Here is a 24,916-nt window from a genome sequence, read left to right on the forward strand (position 1 = left end):
AGTTTGAAGTGTGTGATGTAGCGTAGTTTTCGTCGTGCGTCGGAACTGATCTCCATCGACATACGTCGGCTCTAAGGGCGTTTTTTTTTGTTGTCCGCTATACTTTTTTTTCAAATTTAGGATTTTTTATGTTATTTCTACTCAGAATCACGAGCTCTTTCTATCCTAATAGGAGAAAAAAAGTGTTTAAAAATTTCCATACATTTTTCGATCTTTCCATTCCGCGACCGCCATACAAAGTCTATGAAAAATGGTGACGTAATGGAAATAAAAACCTTAGGACACTTTTTTCTCCTATTAGGATAGAAAGAGCTCGTGATTCTGAGTAGAAATAACGTAAAAAATCCCAAATTTGAAAAAAAAGTGTAGGGGACAACAAAAAAAAAACGCCCCTAAACGTATTGCTTGTCAAAATTTATACAGATGTAGTGCATACATTATTTTTCATCGTATTTTCACGGAAACGTAGAAACGGGTCTCGCTATTTCTGTCAGTCTCGGTACAACAAGTACCGCGGCTGACTGAAGGAGTATGACAAATACGACCCGTTTCCGAGGAAATACGATGGAAAACAATTTGCACCACATATACAGGGTGTAATCTAAAACGTGATACAAGATAATCAAACCTGAATCTTTTCATGATTTTGAACAACTTTTACTATGGGGTCAATTTTGTAATATTAAAAAAAAAATGAGCTGTTCCATAGAAATGGTCAAGGAGAGGTAGACAAAAATGTATGGCAAAGATTTTTTTTTATTGTTAATTTACAAAGTTGACCCCATAGTAAAAGTTGTTCAAAATCATGAAAAGATTCAGGTTTGATTATCTTGTATCACGTTTTAGATTACACCCTGTATACCTTTTAACTCCTTGTAGGCACAAAAGGAGGCCCTAGCCAAAGCGGCGGCGGAGAAGGCCGCCAAGGGCAAGGGCAAGGGCAAGGCGCCCCCGCCCCCGCCCCCGCCCCCGCCCGAGCCCGGCGCCCCGCCCCCGCCCCCGCCCGTGCCCTGCCCCGCTAAAGTGCTCGTGCCCAGCGCCGTGCAGTTCGGTGAGCCCTAGAGAACCCAGGCCGTAACACACTATCGCACCGTTCAAGGAGAAAAATCTCTTTCTCGCTCCCACTTATCCTCCTAAAGCTTTGGATTCCTCCGAAAACGGTGCCGTCATATTACGGCCGCTATATAGCGTTGACTGACGTCACTAGAACGTTGTCTATGTAAACAAGATGGCGCGGTTTCCTAGACGGCGTTACGTTACGTTGATTGTCAACGTAACGTAAGATGACGGCCGTCATGACGGTGTCGATAGTTTCGTGGACGTTTTATTAAGCTTTGGATTCCTCCGAAAACGGTGCCGTCATATGACGGCCGTCATATAGCGGCAGCAAAAGACGGCCGTCTTTACGGTGGCGACATGTGGAAAGTACCACGGCGTCATAACACACCGTCATCCACCAAGGTCAAAGCGGCAAATTTGAAAAATGTAGGCGCGATGGGATAACGTCCCATAGAAAATTTGAATTTCGCGCCTTTTCCTACTGACAAGATTTGCTTGATCATCTATAATTTACTTGGAGGATGAAATATCATCAAAAGAGGAAAATAATCGTAGTACGGTAATCATTTATTCAAATCTCGTGTCATTTATTCAAAATGGCGTCACCGCTATGTAATAAAACGTTCACGAAACTATCGACAAGGTCATGATGGCCGTCATCTTACGTTACGTTGACAATCAACGTAACGTAACGCCGTCTAGGAAACCGCGCCATCTTGTTTACATAGACAACGTTCTAGTGACGTCAGTCAACGCTATATAGCGGCCGTAATATGACGGCACCGTTTTCGGAGGAATCCAAAGCTTTAGATAGCGTTGACGCCATTTTGAATAAATGATACGAGATTTGAATAAATGATTCCGTACTACGATTATTTTCCTCTTCTGATGATATTTCATCCTCCGAGTAAATTATAGACGATCAAGCAAATCTTGTCAGTAGGAAAAGGCGCGAAATTCAAATTTTCTATGGGACGATATCCCTTCGCGCCTACATTTTTCAAATTTGCCGCTTTGACCTTGGTGGCTGACGGTGTGTTATGACGCCGTGGTACTTTCCACATGTCGTGACCGTAAAGACGGCCGTCTTTTGCGGCCGCTATATGACGGCCATCATATGACGGCACTATTTTCGGAGGAATCCAAAGCTTAAGTCCCCGCGTACAAATTTTTGTACATATTCCAAAAAATATATTGAACTTTCATTGAGTAACTAGGGGTTCCAAATTCAAAAACAAAACAAATGCTTCTGGGTCTCAGGAGGTTAGGTACGACGCAACAAGGTCGCGGTGCGGTGCGATAGTGTGTTACGAGTATAAGCCTACGCGCATTCCATACCCCGCTATGGCACACTCCTTTGGGGTACTAGTACGAACTGCCTTTCCTCGCCGTACCGCTATTGTGGTAACTCCATACATCAGGGGCCCATTTCTCGAACGGTATTAGACTAATATTATTAGTCCAGGAACTGTCAAATCGTATAGGTTGTCATGACAACACACTAATAATATTAGTCTAATATCGTTCGAGAAATGGGCCCCAGTTTTCTTACCAATATGCAAGTTATTTCGTAGTCGACATCTAGCGTCAAGTAGCGGACATTATTAAAGTCTATTTTTTTATTCGGTAGACTGAAATGACAGTTAATAGTATGAAATGACATTTCATGTTCATACTATTAACTGTCATTTCAGTCTACCGAATAAAAAAATAGACTTTAGTTCTGCTAGTTGGTACGCGCGGGGGAATGTTAGTAAAATCCTTTTGATTTGATCTGTTATTTGCAGATATCGTGTGCGACAACGCTGGCTTCGAGCTATTCGCAGACTTGTGTCTAGCGACCTGGTTGGTTGAACAGAAAATTGTACAGAAGGTAACGACTATCACAACCATAGACTAGGAATCCTCTAGAGTCTCTAGACTGAGTTTAGAGCAATTATTTCATGAAACCGATGCTGCCAAAAATACGGGGGTGCGGGGGGACGAGGTGAGCGAATCCCGTGTCGTGATTGGTCCGTTCAAAGACACGGACCAATCACGGCACGGGATTGACTCGAAGATGGAGTAAAACTACCGTATAAGTGGCAGAGGGGGTAGCGTTACTATGCTCAGTCTAGAGGATTCCTAGTCTATGATCACAACATTCATGAAATCTAAAACTGACTTGACCAGCTATCATGGTCGCATTTTTGTCACCTGTCATGCCATGCGTCACTTTCGCACTTACATATTTGTTGGAACGTGACATGATAAAGTGCCGGCCATCTTAGCCCTGCTGATGCTGATTGTATGGTTGAGGTCACAAAGATCTTTACAAGCCAACATTCCAAAAATATATTTACACAGTAGTAGTATATGGTATTTGACTGTATTTAAAATAAATTATTTTACACCATGCCTGAAACAAAGCACCTGAAGATTAACAGAGAAACGTAGTTAGCAGTTATTTTTAGACACAATTTCTATTCTAAAACCCGTATAAAACTATAAAGAGTAGGTAATTTGATTGTGACGTCACATGCTAGTGTTTCATATAAATTCCATAGTAGCAAAATCGTTTTGACAGTTCGTAAAAAATAAACTGATTTGACTAGTAGTCAAATACCATATTATTGTTTGTTGTTGTAACATGTTTGTGAAATCGACTGTCGTGGCCACAAATCTAACTTTGTTTTCTAGTTTTTTTTAATTAATATTTAAATACTTGTATTTCAGATAAGGTTCTACGTGAAGAAAATACCGTGGTTTGTGTCAGACGTCACACCGAAAGACTTTACGTAAGTCCATGTGGGTTTTGTATTAACTGCACCGCAATAGGTATATTTATATGTAGTACACAAAATATATAAAAGTTAATAGAAATAAAATAAAAAAATGATACACCACAGCTATTGTTTTAAATTAAAATATGGTGCCTTAGAGGATATAACCAAACGGAGTAGCCATTAACAGGCGTTCCCGTCTGTCGAAAATAGGCGGCCAATAGTCATACACAATGTATGGACTGACGTTTATCCGACATGGCTATTTTTACGTTACGTATATATCGTAGGCATTTTGTAAGAATCCGCCGTTTACAAACGGCGTCGTCATTTTACAAACGTTTCGGCGTTTTATATGAATCCACAGTAAATTGGTTTTTATTGTCATAATCATAATCATATTTTTTTATTGCATGAAAGTGAGTACAAAAGGTACTACTGTGTAATATTTTGAATAAATGATTTAAAAAATAATATTGTTTCAGAGATTTGATCCAGATGTGTTGCAACACGCAATACAGCAGACGCGCGCCTCCGCCCGAGCCTAAAAAACCACGTGAGTACTGACATTCTAGATTCTAGACCGCGCGTTGGAGGGTCTGCCATCTCGTGACCAGGCGGCCTAGTCAAGGCATAGAGAAAAAAATACATAGAGTGCTCACTCCATACATCAGTTCAGACTATTAATTTCAGTGTCTACATCTAGCATCGAGTAGCAGAACTATCAGTACTGCTACTTGACAATAGATGTAGCACCGACCGGAAAGTCTTATCTCAACAGCATAAGACTTTCCGGTCGGTGGCGACATCTATTGTCAAGTAGCAGTACTGATAGTTCCGCCACTCGTTGCTAGATGCTAATAGTCTTTTTGGTACTAAAACTGATGTATGGAGTGAGCACTCTATGTATTTTTTTCTCTATGGTCAAGGTGACGATCGCGTGCGCTTCGCCATCGAATCGCTTTGTGTCTCTCTATCGCTCTTCCATATTAGTGCGACAGTGACAGTTGCGTTACGTTCGCTACGGATCGTAAGCTATTATTGGCACGTTGGCTACGGGGCCTGTTCCCTACTCTTCACGCTGGCTATATTTCATATAGTGGGGTCTGCCATCTAGTGGCTTAAGTTTAGAAATGGAAACTTGACATAATGCTTTGCGACAATGAATAGGGGGTTTCTGTGCTGCCGTCTACAATTCATGCACGCTCCCTATAGTTCAGACTATTGCCGTCATAATAGACCAGCGTCCAAAAGGTACTTTGACATCAAACTGAGTGGAAACCTTTTCTGTGACGTTATAGAGTTTTGTGACATGTTTCAGTTAGGACTGGGTCGACCGTCCAGTGGCGCCCTCATTAAGGGAATAGGGATAATGACACATGTTGAATTTTATAACAAAATCTAGTAAAATAGATAGAAAATGAGCACACAATACACACACACACAATATTCTAGAAATTAAAAAAAAATGGAAATAATACAAAAATACAGCACCTGAAAGTTTCAATTTTTTTTTTACTTTCAAAAACGAAATAAGTAAGGATACCATTCGATTCCTTACATTTTACCCAAAAAAGATTGTATAGCCACTATATAGTATATACCTAAACGCAATATTTCACCGACAAAGACGCAATTTTCTTGTTTTGTTCATACTTCAAGATGCGCTCTCAGAAACCTTGACGTCACGTTCACATGTCAATTTGTTCGGGGCGTTTCGCGAGTGAAGTACGACTGTCGGACTTTGACTGTCATTTCTGAATTTTGTATTGCTTTAATGCAATGGGTCCCATAGAGACATTTGATCCTAAAAACAAACCTGATTCATTGATACCCGAAATGAAAATTTGTCATGTAGCCTATTGTGTTTTCTAATAAACCAATTAATTTCTGTATAAATCAGTATTTTAATATTGTTTGTCCTATTATTTCCCAATTTTGATATATGTGATAATATATAGTTTTTTAATACATACTTACTTTTGACTCTATCACCTTAACGGAAAATTGTGGCAGCCATTTGCCGTTTTGTTGAAAACGTAAAATAAAACTACGTGACACAGACCAAAACTTGGGAAGTCATTAGGACAACAATATTAATATACTGTGATTTATACAAAAATTTATTGCTTTATTAGTCGACGCCACGGTCGACATGGCCAAAAATACTTATTTATTATGTACTAACGACCAGCCCCGGCTTCGCACGGGTTAACAAACTATACATAAACCTTCCTCTTGAATCACTCTGATCTATTAAAAAAACCGCATCAAAATCCGTTGCGTAGTTTTAAAGATCTAAGCATACATAGGGACAGACAGACAGCGGGAAGCGACTTTGTTTTATACTATGTAGTGATTTGTGCATTATATTATAATATATATATATATATTTATTGTATAATGCAATAAACAATAAATTATAAATTTATCACCTGCCGCTATTTAAATGCAAAATTACTGTAACAAGGTGGTTAGAGTCCCTTAACTATAATTAAACGGAATTATTTATTAATTGAAGTATTACACACACACACACACACACACACACACACACACACACACACACACACAACCAAGGGCGGATCCAGGATTTTTTTCTGGGAGGGGCACATGGGGCAGTATAGGGGCAAAAATAATCAACAATAACTGTTAAAAATAAAGTTGCAGTATTTACCTATATAAAGGTTAAATAAAACAAAAGATTTACATAATTAATAAAGATAATTTTCTTTTATGTTTCCTGCTAAAGATGTCCAGCACTTCATTAGCGTTCATTTTTGTCGCAATGTCTTGATGGATGTGCATTACAGCCAGTCCATTTAAACGCTCTTCTGTCATCCTGCTGCGAAGATATGACTTTAACCGGCGTAAGGTGGAGAAAGATCGCTCGGCAGTGCTCGTGGTCACAGGAAACGTGCACAACAATTGACACAGAGTTCTAATATTCGGTAGAACCGTTGCTCGTTTGTAGGCATCTGCTGGAGTCTTTGGGATATTTTCTCTCATCTGTTGCCATATTTTAGCTCTCCCTTCAAAGCTAAAAAACAAGGAAGGTCATCCTTATATAGTTCAGCGCCTCGCAAAACATCCTCTATATCTTCATCGCTGAAGTTATGGGACACTAACTTTTGCAACTGTCCGATTGTTTGGAGGGGAGCGCTAGGGAACCTGGATGACATTTCGCTTAGCAAATAGTCTAAAAAAGGAATATATACTGAAAGTCGGTAATATTCTTCAACTGACTGAGTCTGAATGTTTGGCCGATTTGTTTGACGGCCGGTGATTCTGCGGACCGTGATTTCTGCACCAATTTCGTTTGCGATCGTCTCAGCCTGATTAAAAATTTTATTGAATGAGGTCGTGCTATTTTCACGTTGTCTCTGCAGACTTCCTGTGGTCGTATTGATAAGCTGAACTGCAGAGAGTATGTCAATTGCAGTGGCTTGTAATGATCGAGATAAGGACAGCGTGATTCCTAAAATATCAGAAAGGATTACCAGGCTTATGAGAAATTCTGACGACATTATTGATTGCAGATGGAGAATGGAGATGTAGCACTCCTGGTTCCTTGATCAGCCATTTTTTGCAAAATGTTAGGTAGACATGGCAAGACGTCCAAAAATGTCAAAACCGCTTCATGTCTTTCCACCCATCTGGTCTCACACATTTTTTTTAAGATATTTTGTTTTTCCTTAGGCAGTTGAGTTTGCATTTCTTCTCTGAGGAGATGTATTCGTTGAGCTGACTCACGAAAGAAAGTTGCTACACTTGAGATAACTCCTACGGCATTTCTTATGCTGGGTACGGTGCAGGCTGTACTGAGAGCTAAGTTGAGTCGGTGGCTTGCACAGTGGGTAAAAAGGGCTAAAGGCTGAATGCTGGATATCCGTGCCTGAACACCTTGTATTTTACCGCTCATGTTGGCTCCTCCATCATAGGCTTGACCCCGGCAAAATGTCATGTCCAGATTAAGGCTTTCCAACGCCTTCAAAATATGATGAGCAATATTTTCACCACTAAGTTTAACAACCTCGACAAACATTAAAAAATCTTCTTGTATTTCATTTGTATCTACATCAAAATAGCGAATACAAACGGCTAGTTGCTCACAAATAGAAACATCTGTGGTCTCATCAGCTATAATGGTAAAATATTTAGACCGTTTAATTCTGTTCACTATTTTGTTGCTGATCAATTCCCCACAGCATTCTATTAAGTCATTTTGTGTCGACTTGCTAATGTAGGAAGCGTTTTTAGGACACGTTTTTACATGGTCACGCAGTATCTCATCTCCAGCATCGATTCGGAACTTCAACAACGCTCTGAAGTTGCCTTCTCCGTGTCCGTCAGAACTTTCCGATTCTAAACTACCATCATCCCTGTGACCTCTTAAAGGTATGTTTTGCGTTCCACATAATATGATTGTTTTTATAATGGGTATAAGTTTTTTACGATTCTCTTCAATAGTTTTCATTTCGTGGGATCTCATTTGGACAACAACATCCATTGATTTCCCCTCCATCACATCCAAAAAATTTTGAGAGGCTACTACGTTCTGTTGGTGATATTTCGTACCCTCGTGGTGTGTGATCGTTTCGATGGCCTTTTTATATCGAAGCAGTGGTTCCGACACCAATCTTCCCAGCTTCACATCATTCATGCCCGCTTCACGTCGGCCAAAAAGAATGCACATTTTGCATAATCCGCCACCAGCAATTTTACTATATGCAAGCCATTCATGTCCCTTTAACCAGCCCATTTGAAAAGAACGGTTCTTTTTTCCCTCACGCACAAGTGGAAACTTAAAGTCTGCTGTAGGTTGCCAAGTATATTTCAACCACTGGTACCTTTCTTCGTCCGTAAGAACTAATCCGTTCTGCTGGTTGATTAGTAGTGTACCTAAAAATAAAAATAATTAACGGTTTATATATATATATAGAAGTCCTACATGTCAGCTGTTTGTGTCAATTGTGTTCACTAAGGTTTATTTTCGATTAAATGTATGTATAATATTTGTTGACTTGAATTATATATATATATATATATATATATATATATATATATAATATATATATATATATATACATATACATAGGTATTTGTAATATCATAATATATCACGATACTAGAAAAAATTCTAATAGACGGAAAAGCCCCAAACACTAAGGAAAATCGGCCGCCTGATATGTTTTTGTAAAAACTTATTTGAGCTTCAAAACATATTTAAATAACCCGCTGTACTAATTATTCTATCTACTTTTACTTTTATATAGTAAATATAGATGGTCAAGCAAATCTTGTCAGTAGAAAAAGGCACGAAATTCAAATTTTCTATGGGACGATATCCCTTCGCGCCTACATTTTTCAAATTTGCCGCCTTTTTCTACTGACAAGATCTGCTTGACCATCTATAAATGCTTAATCCGTAACATTAGCTTATGTAGCTGTTAGCTGTTGTCGTTCATAAGCACATTGTAATATGCCTACTTGAATAATAAACTATCTTTATCTTTATTAATTAAGTTTATTAAAAAGTATTATTACACAAAAGTATTAGTATTAGTTTATATCAACAAAGTAAGGTCGCGAACTGGACGCACGCGATGCGCGGCGCGGCGAGTAAGTAGTGGAAGCCATACGAGCCCAATTTCAAAGAAAAACCGCAAATCGATGTACAGTTTAGCCATTTGGCACACGCATACTGGAGGTCAGAACAGAATTTTTGACCGGCAGTTCTTAAAAAAAAATCCTTAGGAGGGGAGTGCTGACTTGCTGAGTCTTTTTTTTAATGCAATTTCTTTTTTAGAAACCTCTCGTGTATGGTATTATATGAAAGGGTTTTTAGAGGCGATTCTAAAAATATAACACATTATTACATTTCAGTTATTTTTTTTTATTAAAACAAAAATTATTTTCAAAACATAGGTAGGTACGAGGTAGGTACCAAGTTTGGGCTCCTCTAGATACTATATGGTTGACAATATACCACAAATGATACATGATAATAACCTCATATCTAACCCCAAGAAAGCAAATTAGAAAATAATTTTAATTAGAATTTATTAAAAAAAAAATCAATATTTCTAAGTGACACAGTTCTACAGCGAAACGTATATAAAAGACGAAGAGGAAGAAATATAATTTTTATCAAAGATACTAACCTTGGTATCGAAGTTGAAAAGTTGAAAAATTTTGGGCCAAAAAACTAGTTTTCTGGTCATAACTTTTGTGTTATGTAATTAGTTTAATATTAAAATCCTAGACACGTTTTTAGGGTTCCGTACCCAAAGGGTAAAAACGGGACCCTATTACATTACTAAGACTCCGCTGTCCGTCCGTCCGTCCGTCCGTCCGTCCGTCCGTCCGTCCGTCCGTCCGTCCGTCCGTCTGTCACCAGGCTGTATCTCACGAACCGTGATAGCTAGACAGTTGAAATTTTCACAGATGATGTATTTCTGTTGCCGCTATAACAACAAATACTAAAAACAGAATAAAATAAAGATTTAAGTGGGGCACCCATACATTGGATGGGTGACCGTTTTTTTGCTTGTTTTTTTTGTTTGTTTTGCTCTATTTTTTGTTGATGGTGCGGAACCCTCCGTGCGCGAGTCCGACTCGCACTTAGCCGGTTTTTTCGAGACGTCAAATACGAACCCAAATATGTAGATTTCGTATACGTAAGGTAAGTAAGCATATGTAAGGTAATCCATCACAGCAATCTAGTTACGAAAAATTGTGTTATAAAAAATAAAAAAAATAAGTAATATTCATTTTTTTTCGAAATCAATTAGCCAAAAATGGAGATATAAGATTTATTTTATTACTGGAGATAAAAGATTGAAGAACCGATTGCCGTTTGTCTTATAAATCTATCTGTAGTGCAAATGTAGGAGATTCGATTCAAATCCTGTCAAAAATCGATAAAAACCGCAGGTACCTGCTACCTTACCTAGCCCATTAATAAATACACTCAACCTTATCTTCAAAAGTCCATAATTTTGGAGAAATAAGGCAAATCAGTTTGTTTAAGTACATAATTGGCAAAAATACAAACATGACGTGTTCTATAGCTCTACACAAAATATGGAAATACACAAAGATTGCGATACTCACCTATATCTCGTTCCTGCAACATGTAACTAGTGGAGGCTGATGCTGCCGATGGATTCGTTGGCATTGGTGTAGTTGCCGCAAGCGTGGATGCACATGAGACACCACCAAATTCAACCCCTTTCCCTGTATCTGCAACTGCATCGTCGGTTTTTTGTTTTTTTGTAGAGAAAAACGCACTTATGCTCTTTTGTCTTTTCCTGCATTTATCACTCATTATATAAATACAGTAATACCTATAACTTGTTACTCGATGAAATCACTTTAATTTTTCGCTTCACAATATTTTGAGGAAACAACGTCAAACATACAGTACGGCTCCTACGATTGTTATCAACTGGAACCAAATGTTGAGGATAAGTAAGTACGTACCATGAGCAGGTATAAATAAGCGCACAAGTGTGCTGCAGATGTCTTGTAAGTAATTCCATCCAAAAGAAGGTCGCCTTGGCTTTGTTTATTTACAAACAAAGAGACGCGACCTGTTACTTGACTGCGTTCGTCCAATGAATGAGATCTTTCTCTTTTACTCCAATTAAGGCGTAATTTGAGTGACAGAGATATTTGCTCGAAATTTAAGATTTTTGGTGTTCGTAGTAAGCCCTTAGAAAGGGCAAGAGTTTCGCTCATGTTCTTTCTGTTATTTTATGCATATATTTTAACAACGCTGATAATTCGATTTATCCGTACTGTGATGGAAAGTCCACAACCGTCTGGGGGGGGCACGTGCCCCTGTGCCCCCCCCCTAAATCCGCCCTTGCACACAACAATAAAGAGCGGGTTCTACTGATACAGGTATTTAAATACTTACAAGGAGGACTCAGATATAATTGTTTTCAAATTGTATTATGTTTAACCTAATAAACTTTTTTCTTTTTTTTTTCTTTTTAATTTTTCAATTTTTTTTTCATTTTAATTTTTCATTTTTTTTTCATTTTTTTTTTCATTTTTTTTTTCATTTTTTTTTTCATTTTTTTTTACTTTTTCATTATTTTTTTTTATTTTAATTTTTCATTTTAATTTTTTTCATTTTTTTTTTCATTTTTTTTTTTCATTTTAAATTTTAATTTTTTTTTTTTCATTACAGTGGCCGAGGGCGAAGCGCCCCCACCGGACACGAACGTTACTTCAGCGGAGCTCCAGAGCCTCGGCAGGAAGTTCCAACAGTACTATGACGAAGGCGTGTTCGTTGTGTCGGTGAGTTATTTAACGATAATATCTAGGTGACCGAAAACATAAAAAACCTGCCAAGTGCGAGTCGGACTCGCGCACGGAGGGTTCCGCACCATCAACAAAATATAGCAAAAAAAAGCGGCCAAGTGCGAGTCGGACTCGCCCATGAAGGGTTCCGTATTTGGGCGATTTATGACGTATTAAAAAAAAACTGCTTACTAGATCTCGTTCAAACCAATTTTCGGTGGAAGTTTACATGGTAATGTACAGCATATATTTTTTTAGTTTTATCATTCTCTTATTTTAGAAGTTACAGGGGGGGGGGACACACATTTTACCACTTTGGAAGTGTCTCTCGCGCAAACTATTCAGTTTAGAAAAAAATGATATTAGAAACCTCAATATCATTTTTGAAGACCTATCCATAAATACCCTACACGTATGGGTTTGATGAAAAAACAATTTTTGAGTTTCAGTTCGAAGTTATGGGGAACCCCAAAAATTTATTGTTTTTTTTTCTATTTTTGTGTGAAAATCTTAATGCGGTTCACAGAATACATCTACTTACCAAGTTTCAACAGTATAGTTCTTATAGTTTCGGAGAAAAGTGGCTGTGACATACGGACAGACAGACAGACGGACAGACAGACAGACATGACGAATCTATAAGGGTTCCGTTTTTTGCCATTTGGCTACGGAACCCTAAAAATCGTGTTCGTTGTATGGGAGCCCCCCTTAAATATTTATTTTATTTTATTTTTAGTATTTGTTGTTATAGCGGCAACAGAGATACATCATTTGTGAAAATTTCAACTGTCTAGCTATCGCGGTTCATAAGATACAGCCTGGTGACAGACGGACAGACGGACGGACGGACAGCGAAGTCTTAGTAATAGGGTCCCGTTTTTTACCGTTTGGGTACGGAACCCTAAAAAACTCGAAAATGCGCGTTTTCCCAGAGATAAGACCTAGCTTGATCGATTTTTCGCCCCCAAAAACCCCCATATAGCAAATTTCATCGAAATCGTTAGAGCCGTTTCCGAGATCCCCGAAATATATATATATATATATATATATATATAAATAAACAAGAATTGCTCGTTTAAAGGTATAAGATAGATAGATATCGTAGTCTGTAGATGAGAAAAAAGCGCTGGTGGCCTAGCGGTAAGAGCGTGCGACTTGCAATCCGGAGGTCGCGGGTTCGAACCCCGGCTCGTACCAATGAGTTTTTCGGAACTTACGTACGAAATATCATTTGATATTTACCAGTCGCTTTTCGGTGAAGGAAAACATCGTGAGGAAACCGGACTAATCCCAATACGGGCCTAGTTTACCCTCTAGGTTGGAAGGTCAGATGGCAGTCGCTTTCGTAAAAACTAGTGCCCACGCCAATTACTGGGATTAGTTGCCAAGCGGAACCCAGGCCATGAGCCGTGGTAAAATGCCGGGACAACGCGAGAAAGATGATGATGATCGTAGTCTGTAGATTTGGAACTGGCCCCGAACGGCTAATCCTTTGTCTATTATTAAGTGAAACCGCACGTTCTACCTGCCTAAAAAAATAGTTAGGTCGGTTTTACCGGTTATTGAATTACCACTCTATGGAGATTGCAATAAGGTTCAAAATTAACTAATGGGAAAACATCTTAGTCTATCACAAAGGATTGGCCGTTCGGGGCCAACTCCAAATCTACAGACTATCTAGTATAGTATAGTAGTAAATGAATCCAGAAAATTTACCGGCATATTCCATTTTCTATATTTCATTTCCTACGTGGTGTTTTTAACCCCAGACACAAAAAGAGGGGTGTTATATGTTAGACACCAATGTCTGTCTGTCTCGTATCGTAGCTCTCAAACGGATGGGCCGATTTCGGTGCGGTTTCTTTTCATGAAAGCGAGTTTCCTTGCGTTGGCTCTTAGCTATGTTTGATAAAAATCGGTCCAGCAGTTTGAAGAGTATCAGCTCTTTACCAAAATCATGTAAGGCATTTTTGGCATATTTTTTTTATTGCGTCGGGGGTTAAAAATAACGTTGAAACATTATTTCCAGTGTGAAGATTTCTGGACATCCCCCCACGTGTTTAAAGATATGAAGAAATACGACTACTGGTTGTACCGTAAACTGCAATACGCTGTGGCCGTCCTGTTTAAAGGCGACCTGAACTATAGGAAACTGCTTGGAGAGAAGAATGTGCCGCCTATTACACCGCTACTGCAAGCGCTGCAAGGTATCTTATCTTATCTTTCAGTGTCAGTAAGGCATCTTATCTTATGAAGACATATGACTACTGGTTGTACCGTAAACTGCAATACGCTGTGGCCGTCCTGTTTAAAGGCGACCTGAACTATAGGAAACTGCTTGGAGAGAAGAATGTGCCGCCTATTACACCGCTACTGCAAGCGCTGCAAGGTATCTTATCTTATCTTTCAGTGTCAGTAAGGCATCTTATCTTATGAAGACATATGACTACTGGTTGTACCGCAAACTGCAATACGCTGTGGCCGTCCTGTTTAAAGGCGACCTGAACTATAGGAAACTGCTTGGAGAGAAGAATGTGCCGCCTATTACACCGCTACTGCAAGCGCTGCAAGGTATCTTATCTTATCTTTCAGTGTCAGTAAGGCATCTTATCTTATGAAGACATATGACTACTGGTTGTACCGCAAACTGCAATACGCTGTGGCCGTCCTGTTTAAAGGCGACCTGAACTATAGGTGTGAGGAACAGAACGTTCCATCGCTCTGTTGCATAGACTACGCCGACTGTCATGGTAACCTAACTGTAAAAACGTGTTGAATAAAAAGCTAATTAATTAATTTAGACTCTTTATTTCAATATATAACAATTGGCGACGAGATATTAGTACCTCGTGTGCACAATTAGGGTGATAAAACTAAAATCTACAAGTGGTTTCGACTTTAAGTGGTTTAAGTGTGAGACTAATACAATGGTAATGGCTGCCACGCGTAAAGGTTATGTCACTACAATAAATTAATGTCGGACTCAGAATATCAAGATGCAGATTTGATGGAAGAGGAAAATTCGGAGGAAAGGTCGAATATTATACAAGAAGTGAAAACCGGAAAAATAAGCTCCATCTATAAATGCAAAAAACCAGAACTGATCCAAATTTTACGAGAAGAGAGGTTAGAATCTAATGAACCTCATACCGTGGACCAGTTACGAAAACAATTGAGTGATCACTTCAAGAATAAAGGAAAACATCAACAAAAAGCGTGTACCTCAACAATGACCGCGCTAGGCGAGTTGAAACCATTTGATGGAGAAAAGTGGGAAGTGTTTGAACAACAGTTTGAATGTTTTATCTTAGTTAATGATATAACTGAAGACAAAAAAGTGCCTTTATTAATCACTAAATTAACGGCCAAAGTTTTCGAAACACTGACTTACTTATGTTCACCTAAACAACCAAAGACTTTTACATATCAAGATTTAATAAAAAAACTACAAGACAAATATGTCAAAACGCTATCAACAACATTGGAACGAGCGGAATTTAGAAAAAGAAACCAGCTACCAAATGAGAAAATCCAAGATTATGCCCTAGAGTTGAGAAAACTCGCAGGAAAATGTAATTTCAAAGACATCGATGACCAAATTAAAGAAAAATTCATGGAAGGAGTGTCATCTAAATTGATTAAGTTCGAGTTAATGAAGAGTCCCGCTGAAATAACTTTGGAAAAATGCATTGAATTAGCAAGAACAGTGGAGGCAGCTTTACTTCACACTAAGAACTCCGGAGAAGTTACCGAAATTTTTTACAACCGAGGGAAATCAAAGCCAACTTACAAAACCAAAAGAACGGATAACAACAACAAACCGGGAGCACAATGTTACTGTTGTGGAAAGAATAATCACCTCAAAGCGGAGTGCACTCTAAAAAAAAAATATTGTTCAGAATGTGGAGTTCAAGGACATGTATACAGGATGTGCCCTAAAAAGACAAGACAAGTTAATGTGTTAGAATCAAATACATCAGCAGGAAACGAGGACAACGAGGATGTAGAAAATTCAGTGCAAGACTTGTTTGAAGGATATACAACATATACCGTTAATAGTGTGAGTAGGATACCACCTGAATACTTAACTATTAGTGTAAATGATCATAATTTGCCATTTCAAATTGACACAGGCTCAGAGGTGACAGTGATGTCAATAACTGATAAAAATAAATATCTGAGTAGTTTTGAGTTACAAGAATGTAAAACTTTGTTTAAAAACTTTGACCAAACTATATCTAAACCAATAGGAATTGTGACAAATGTAACAGTTACATGTAATAATATCTCTAATAAATTAAGTGTATTTATTGTGAAAGATGACTATCCTAGACTCATTGGTAGGGACTGGCTTTATGCATTTAAATTGTGGCCTCCCAAGTGGGTAGACAATGTTGATAAGAAAACTTACATGCTCCAAAATGTTTCAGATGCAGAACAATTAATCAGAGACCAGTTTGCAGAAATATTCAAGCCGGGATGGGGGAATTTCAAAGGTGAAGTGATCAATTTAAAATTGAAGTCCAATGCTCAACCCAGGTGTCTGCCAGTCAGGCGAGTACCCTATGCACTGCGTGAAAAGGTAAATAACGAAATCACTAGATTATTAAATAATGGTAGGATTACTGCAGTAGAACATAGTGAATGGGGTACTCCAGTAGTGCCTATAATAAAACCAGATGGCTCGGTCAGGCTATGTGGCGACTATAAGCTAACAGTAAATCCTTGTATGGAAATTGATCACTTCCCATTACCTCATATTGATGATATCTTAAATTCTCTAAAAAATGGCGAATATTACTGTGAACTGGATTTAAAAGAGGCATATTTACAGGCCCCACTTGGGGAGGAAAGTAAAGATTGTACAACCATTGTAACCGAATCTGGAACATACAAATATAATTACTTGCCTTATGGGGTAAGTTCCGGCCCTGGGGCTTTCCAACGTTTAATGACTAAAAAATTAGCCGAAGTTCCCAACACCATAGTATTTATTGATAATATTTATATAAAGGGTGATTCATTACAAAATACTTTTGAAACATTGTGTCAAGTCTTAAAAAAATTGCAGGAATGTGAATTCAAATTAAAACCACAAAAGTGCAAATTCTTCACAACCAACCTACAGGTGTTTGGGTACCTTGTAAACAAAAATGGTATCAGCGTGATTCAGTCCAATATTGAACCATTATTAAATGCAAAAGCACCGACTAACCTGACCATGCTGAAATCATTCTTGGGTAAAATAAATTATTACTCTCGATTTTTACAACATATGGCCACAACACTAGCACCTTTATATGACTGTACTAAAAAAAACAAATTTATCTGGACACCAGAGTGTGATAAAGCTTTTAAAAAAATTAAAAGTAAATTAGCTTCGGCTAATAACCTTAGACACTATGATCCTAAACTGCCACTGATCTTGACTTGTGATGCTTCAGATACCGGGCTTGCAGTAGTGCTGTCAAATAGAGATTCACAGGGTGTTGTAAAACCTATTGCATTCGCCAATAAAAAATTAAATGATGTTGAAAGGAAGTATTGTACCATTGATAAGGAAGCAATGGCAGTGATTTTTGGAATTACCAAATTTTATAATTATGTCTACGGCCGGTTCTTTGAATTAGAAACAGATAATGCAGCACTGACGCGAATTTTTGGCCCAACTAAAAGTATTCCAAAAATGGCTGCCAAACGATTGCAACATTATGCAATATTTTTATCAGCGTTTAATTACAAAATAAGGCATATTAAAACCAGTATAAACCCTGCTGATTTTCTCTCAAGGTCGGTGACTGAACTGAACAATAAAAATAATGATATAAATATTCTTCCTGTATTTGTAAATGCCAGTTGCAGTGTACTGAGTTATACTAATGACTCCAAAATGAGAACTTTAGATTGGAAAACAATACAAACAGAATCAAAAAAGGACGCGGTATTGTCCAAATTAATAAGGTATTTAACAGATGGTTGGCCAGAAAAAAAGGAGTTAGACAAAGAAGTTTTACCATTATATAACAGAAGGAACGAATTAACGATGGACAGGGGTTGCTTATTTTGGGGATATCGAATATTAATACCCTACACTATACGCGAATCGGTTTTACTTGAATTGCATAAAAGTCATTTTGGAATCATTAGAATGAAAGAGATAGCACGTTCATATTTTTGGTGGCCTAATCTTGACTCCGAAATAGAAAATATTACAAAAAAATGTCTAATTTGTTTGCAAAACAGTAAAACACCATCAAAAACACAGAAACCGTGGCCTGTTGCTCCTTCAGCGTGGTACAGGATACATGCTGATTTTCTGGGACCATTTTATAATAAAATGTTTCTGGTCATAGTAGACAGTTATTCGAAGTGGCCAGAAATATATGAGATGTCTAATATTACTAGTTCTCGCACTATAGAGGTCTTTGAAAGTGTATTTACTCGGTTTGGATATCCAGTGCACTTGGTAACAGACAATGGTCCTACTTTTACCAGTCTAGAATTTAAAGACTTCTGCATTTCTAAACACATGAAGCATACATTTTCACCGCCCTATCATCCTGCGACGAATGGTGCGGCCGAAAGGTTTGTGGAAACTTTCAAATCTGCTGTAACTAAAATTAAAGAGAGCGGACTTAATTTGAGATCTTCGGTGAATTTATTCATGTTTGACTATAGAAGTACGCCACAGCGCACTACAGGAATCTCACCTGCTCGCCTTATGTTAAGCCGAGAATTAAGAAATAGGTTTAGTTTATTGCGCCCTCCTCCTCTGTCAGAAGTAGTGCAGGAGAGAGTGGAAAAAAGGGAACAAGGGAAAAGAGATGTCAGTTTTGATATAGGTCAGAAAGTAATGGTAAGAGACTACAGAAAGGACAGCAGGCCATGGGTTCAAGGATTAGTTATAGAAGAGTCAATACCAGGAACCACCTACGTGGTAGATGTAGAAGGATTAAAGTGGAAGCGCCACATTAATCAGATGTTAAGTTGTGCTGATGAACTAGAAGAGTTATGTTAGTCTTAAGTTTCTTAAGTAATGATATATCTTTAAGTCAGACTCAAAAATAAGTGAAGGAGAGTGTGAGGAACAGAACGTTCCATCGCTCTGTTGCATAGACTACGCCGACTGTCATGGTAACCTAACTGTAAAAACGTGTTGAATAAAAAGCTAATTAATTAATTTAGACTCTTTATTTCAATATATAACAATAGGAAACTGCTTGGAGAGAAGAATGTGCCGCCTATTACACCGCTACTGCAAGCGCTGCAAGGTATCTTATCTTATCTTTCAGTGTCAGTAAGGCATCTTATCTTATGAAGACATATGACTACTGGTTGTACCGCAAACTGCAATACGCTGTGGCCGTCCTGTTTAAAGGCGACCTGAACTATAGGAAACTGCTTGGAGAGAAGAATGTGCCGCCTATTACACCGCTACTGCAAGCGCTGCAAGGTATCTTATCTTATCTTTCAGTGTCAGTAAGGCATCTTATCTTATGAAGACATATGACTACTGGTTGTACCGCAAACTGCAATACGCTGTGGCCGTCCTGTTTAAAGGCGACCTGAACTATAGGAAACTGCTTGGAGAGAAGAATGTGCCGCCTATTACACCACTACTGCAAGCTCTGCAAGGTATCTTATCTTATCTTTAAGTGTCAGTAAGGAATCTTATCTTATGAAGTAGTACGACTACTGGTTGTACCGCAAACTGCAATACGCTGTGGCCGTCCTGTTTAAAGGCGACCTGAACTATAGGAAACTGCTTGGAGAGAAGAATGTGCCGCCTATTACACCACTACTGCAAGCTCTGCAAGGTATCTTATCTTATCTTTAAGTGTCAGTAAGGAATCTTATCTTATGAAGTAGTACGACTACTGGTTGTACCGCAAACTGCAATACGCTGTGGCCGTCCTGTTTAAAGGCGACCTGAACTATAGGAAACTGCTTGGAGAGAAGAATGTGCCGCCTATTACACCACTACTGCAAGCTCTGCAAGGTATCTTATCTTATCTTTAAGTGTCAGTAAGGAATCTTATCTTATGAAGTAGTACGACTACTGGTTGTACCGCAAACTGCAATACGCTGTGGCCGTCCTGTTTAAAGGCGACCTGAACTATAGGAAACTGCTTGGAGAGAAGAATGTGCCGCCTATTACACCACTACTGCAAGCTCTGCAAGGTATCTTATCTTATCTTTAAGTGTCAGTAAGGAATCTTATCTTATGAAGTAGTACGACTACTGGTTGTACCGCAAACTGCAATACGCTGTGGCCGTCCTGTTTAAAGGCGACCTGAACTATAGGAAACTGCTTGGAGAGAAGAATGTGCCGCCTATTACACCACTACTGCAAGCTCTGCAAGGTATCTTATCTTATCTTTAAGTGTCAGTAAGGAATCTTATCTTATGAAGACATACGACTACTGGTTGTACCGCAAACTGCAATACGCTGTGGCCGTCCTGTTTAAAGGCGACCTGAACTATAGGAAACTGCTTGGAGAAAAGAATGTACCGCCTATTACACAACTACTGCAAGCTCTGCAAGGTATCTTATCTTATCTTTAAGTGTCAGTAAGGAATCTTTTAAGTAGTAACTATGCATTTGTTTCGGTGGAGCAAGGAAGATATAACATTAGATATAGGTACTAAATGAAATAGTTCTTTAAAAATTAATAGTTTTTAGGGTTCCGTACCCTAAGGGTAAAAACGGGACCCTATTACTAAGACTCCGCTGTCCGTCCGTCCGTCTGTCACCAGGCTGTATCTCACGAACCGTGATAGCTAGACAGTTGAAATTTTCACAGATGATGTATTTCTGTTGCCGCTATAACAACAAATACTAAAAACAGAATAAAATAAAGATTTAAGTGGGGCTCCCATACAACAAACGTGATTTTTGACCGAAGTTAAGCAACGTCGGGCGGGGTCAGTACTTGGATGGGTGACCGTTTTTTTGTTTGTTTTGCTCTATTTTTTGTTGATGGTGCGGAACCCTCCGTGCGCGAGTCCGACTCGCACTTGGCCGGTTTTTTATCCAGGTTTATAAACGCGGCATTCCTTACATGTGTTCATACGTTTCAGGTTTCCAACCGGCACCGTTGATCGCGTGTCGCACGGTCAAGTGCGATTTGATCTGCGGCCTGAAGAAAGGCAGGGCGGAGCAACTGTTCAAGATCGATCCTAAGTGGATGCAGACTGGCGACTATGGGTTAGAATCACATTTGTATACTAGATAAAGAAATAGGGCTTTTTCATTTTACGTCTTTAATTTTTTTCTCATAAAATAATTTGGGTTATTCCCACTAGTTACCACCAAATTACTACCAGTGGTAACTACTGGGAAATTTTTTCCCACCTTTTACCACTGGTAACTACTGGGAAAAATAATTCCCAGTAGTTACCACCAAAATTTTGTTAGAGTTAAATACTAATAAAAACAGTATAAAAAAATAAAAAATAAATATAGAGTGATTTAATAAATCATTATTAAGTCGATTGATGTTTTAGTAAACTGCCTTAAAAGTGACGAAAAAATATTGAATCAGAGTTGGTGGTAACTACTGGGAATAATTTTTCCCAGTAGTTACCAGTGGTAAAAGGTGGGAAAAAAATTCCCAGTAGTTACCACTGGTAACAACTTGGTGGTAACTAGTGGGAATAACCCAATAATTTATTTCTATTCTACAGGGTGGCTAAAAAATAACTGCATCCCCTTTGCCAGGGAGGTTTTGGGATTATACTGAGCAACTTTTACTATGGGACCAACCCCGAAATCGCGAAAATTTTTTTCGCTGTTTCATTCATTTTGGCTAGTCCATTTTCTATTGTAGGGTACATTTTTATTTCATCATGTATGTATACCAGAGAAAAAGGGTAGTTAGTATAGGCCCAAATAAATAAATTCACTTTCACATGATTTATTAAAATTGTTAAGGCTTTCATTTTACCTTATAAAATAATCTATTTCTATTCTACATTGCCGCTCGAAAAATGTATGGATCTCTGTTGAGGCATGAGGCTTAAATAAAAAAATCTTTCAAATCGCACTGAAATGTATGCGTCGTTTCAATTTACGATTGTATTAAAAATACATGATGTTTACATCTATAGCGACGGCTATATAAAAAATGTCGCGTTACAGGGTGATCCAGTTCTGCCCGAAGGCCGAGCCTCTCAAGGTGGCCGACCGGCCGTGCAAGTTCTACTGCGCCGAGTGTCTCGGCCTCACCTGCCCCGACGAGGGACGCTTCTGGTGACTTCGGGTGAGCTTGTTATATCTGATACTCTCAAGGTGGCCGACCGGCCGTGCAAGTTCTACTGCGCCGAGTGTCTCGGCCTCACCTGCCCCGACGAGGGACGCTTCTGGTGACTTCGGGTGAGCTTGTTATATCTGATACTCTCAAGGTGGCCGACCGGCCGTGCAAGTTCTACTGCGCCGAGTGTCTCGGCCTCACCTGCCCCGACGAGGGACGCTTCTGGTGACTTCGGGTGAGCTTGTTATATCTGATACTCTCAAGGTGGCCGACCGGCCGTGCAAGTTCTACTGCGCCGAGTGTCTCGGCCTCACCTGCCCCGACGAGGGACGCTTCTGGTGACTTCGGGTGAGCTTGTTATATCTGATACTCTCAAGGTGGCCGACCGGCCGTGCAAGTTCTACTGCGCCGAGTGTCTCGGCCTCACCTGCCCCGACGAGGGACGCTTCTGGTGACTTCGGGTGAGCTTGTTATATCTGATACTCTCAAGGTGGCCGACCGGCCGTGCAAGTTCTACTGCGCCGAGTGTCTCGGCCTCACCTGCCCCGACGAGGGACGCTTCTGGTGACTTCGGGTGAGCTTGTTATATCTGATACTCTCAAGGTGGCCGACCGGCCGTGCAAGTTCTACTGCGCCGAGTGTCTCGGCCTCACCTGCCCCGACGAGGGACGCTTCTGGTGACTTCGGGTGAGCTTGTTATATCTGATACTCTCAAGGTGGCCGACCGGCCGTGCAAGTTCTACTGCGCCGAGTGTCTCGGCCTCACCTGCCCCGACGAGGGACGCTTCTGGTGACTTCGGGTGAGCTTGTTATATCTGATACTCTCAAGGTGGCCGACCGGCCGTGCAAGTTCTACTGCGCCGAGTGTCTCGGCCTCACCTGCCCCGACGAGGGACGCTTCTGGTGACTTCGGGTGAGCTTGTTATATCTGATACTCTCAAGGTGGCCGACCGGCCGTGCAAGTTCTACTGCGCCGAGTGTCTCGGCCTCACCTGCCCCGACGAGGGACGCTTCTGGTGACTTCGGGTGAGCTTGTTATATCTGATACTCTCAAGGTGGCCGACCGGCCGTGCAAGTTCTACTGCGCCGAGTGTCTCGGCCTCACCTGCCCCGACGAGGGACGCTTCTGGTGACTTCGGGTGAGCTTGTTATATCTGATACTCTCAAGGTGGCCGACCGGCCGTGCAAGTTCTACTGCGCCGAGTGTCTCGGCCTCACCTGCCCCGACGAGGGACGCTTCTGGTGACTTCGGGTGAGCTTGTTATATCTGATACTCTCAAGGTGGCCGACCGGCCGTGCAAGTTCTACTGCGCCGAGTGTCTCGGCCTCACCTGCCCCGACGAGGGACGCTTCTGGTGACTTCGGGTGAGCTTGTTATATCTGATACTCTCAAGGTGGCCGACCGGCCGTGCAAGTTCTACTGCGCCGAGTGTCTCGGCCTCACCTGCCCCGACGAGGGACGCTTCTGGTGACTTCAGGTGAGCTTGTTATATCGGATACTTTTGTCCCTGACTACTGGTTTGGTGGTAACAACTGGGATTTTTTCCCAGTAGTTACCAGTACAGATGTGCAAGTTGCGGAAAGTTTCCATAAAATTCCATAAAATTCTATAAATTCTCGGAAATTTCATGAAACTTTCACTAGGAAATATGGGAAATTTAAAATTAAAATTGGAATGTTTCATATCTCATACAAAAATGTAAGAAATTTTCCGAATATTTCCTACGTTAAATTTCCGAAACATTTCGCAATTTTGGAAAGTTTCCTTAGCCACATTAGTAGTTACCAGTGCTAAACGGTGGGGGAAAAAAACCACTGTGTGCCACTGGTCTACTTCGTGGTAACTAGTGCGAATAACTCAATGTCAATTTGCAAATGGTTTTTGTTCATTATCAACGATTTTGATCTTGGCTAGGCCCCCATATCACAAAACGTTACTTTAATATTCCCTTTTGCGAAAAAATCTACAGAAGATTTAATAGAATGAACACTTAAATAATAACAAATATTAATCTGACGTTTTTTTTTGTTTCAGATATCGCTTCATACTCTATTTATATACAAATCAGTGCAATTATAGTTTTATTCACATTGATCAAGTTCATCCAATTTTGGCTCTTAGAATTCTATACCATGTTGTAAATAAAATATTTTAATTTAAAATTTGCCATTTTATTTACACCTCTATCAACGCCGCTTCTTATATTAAGGGCCCTATCGGGTGTGTAATGATCGTTATAAAAATAATTAATATATTTTCTGTAGATATAACAACATTTAATATAATTTCAGAAAATATAATAACTCATTTTGTATATACATATGGTATATTATTTTAATGTCTAATAACATTTTATATAACACTCATTTATTATAACGATCATATGATATAATGCTCATTTATTATACAAGTATTATTATATAAGCATTATTCGGTATAATATAGGTATTTTTACGACGACATATCTAAATGTTTAAATGTTATTAAATCAATTAATCATAATATAAAATGATAATAATACCATATGA

The 24,916-nt window shown here is 39.4% G+C and overlaps 2 protein-coding genes across 2 annotated transcripts in view; both read left to right on the top strand.

Moving 5' to 3' along the window:
• LOC134658625 (uncharacterized) overlaps window positions 1-22,405 on the top strand; it is a 34,849-nt gene extending 12,444 nt beyond the window's left edge. Inside the window, exons 9-26 of the mRNA XM_063514278.1 lie at window positions 880-1,051; window positions 2,847-2,932; window positions 3,775-3,836; window positions 4,307-4,377; window positions 12,022-12,131; window positions 14,164-14,341; window positions 14,449-14,523; window positions 14,631-14,705; window positions 16,565-16,688; window positions 19,427-19,587; window positions 19,695-19,769; window positions 19,877-19,951; window positions 20,059-20,133; window positions 20,241-20,315; window positions 20,439-20,497; window positions 20,547-20,679; window positions 21,216-21,342; window positions 22,276-22,405. Of these exons, the coding sequence (XP_063370348.1) occupies window positions 880-1,051; window positions 2,847-2,932; window positions 3,775-3,836; window positions 4,307-4,377; window positions 12,022-12,131; window positions 14,164-14,341; window positions 14,449-14,523; window positions 14,631-14,705; window positions 16,565-16,688; window positions 19,427-19,587; window positions 19,695-19,769; window positions 19,877-19,951; window positions 20,059-20,133; window positions 20,241-20,315; window positions 20,439-20,497; window positions 20,547-20,679; window positions 21,216-21,342; window positions 22,276-22,390 (1,848 nt within the window). The 3' untranslated portion in view covers window positions 22,391-22,405. The remainder of the gene's footprint in view (window positions 1-879; window positions 1,052-2,846; window positions 2,933-3,774; window positions 3,837-4,306; window positions 4,378-12,021; window positions 12,132-14,163; window positions 14,342-14,448; window positions 14,524-14,630; window positions 14,706-16,564; window positions 16,689-19,426; window positions 19,588-19,694; window positions 19,770-19,876; window positions 19,952-20,058; window positions 20,134-20,240; window positions 20,316-20,438; window positions 20,498-20,546; window positions 20,680-21,215; window positions 21,343-22,275) is intronic.
• Window positions 14,987-18,348, top strand: LOC134658828 (uncharacterized). Its single transcript, XM_063514493.1, has 2 exons — window positions 14,987-16,194; window positions 16,565-18,348. Exons 1-2 carry the CDS (start codon window positions 15,109-15,111, stop codon window positions 16,577-16,579), a joined length of 1,101 nt encoding a protein of 366 aa, XP_063370563.1. The 5' UTR covers window positions 14,987-15,108; the 3' UTR covers window positions 16,580-18,348.
• Window positions 22,406-24,916: the final 2,511 nt, after the last annotated feature.

This window comes from Cydia amplana, chromosome 23 (assembly GCF_948474715.1).
Source record: "Cydia amplana chromosome 23, ilCydAmpl1.1, whole genome shotgun sequence".
In the NCBI taxonomy this organism is placed as follows: Eukaryota; Metazoa; Arthropoda; class Insecta; order Lepidoptera; family Tortricidae; genus Cydia; species Cydia amplana.

What these genes read in the sequence shown, in the direction of transcription:
- LOC134658828 (XM_063514493.1), top strand. Translation starts at nt 15,109, where the DNA reads ATGTCGGACTCAGAATATCAAGATGCAGATTTGATGGAAGAGGAAAAT.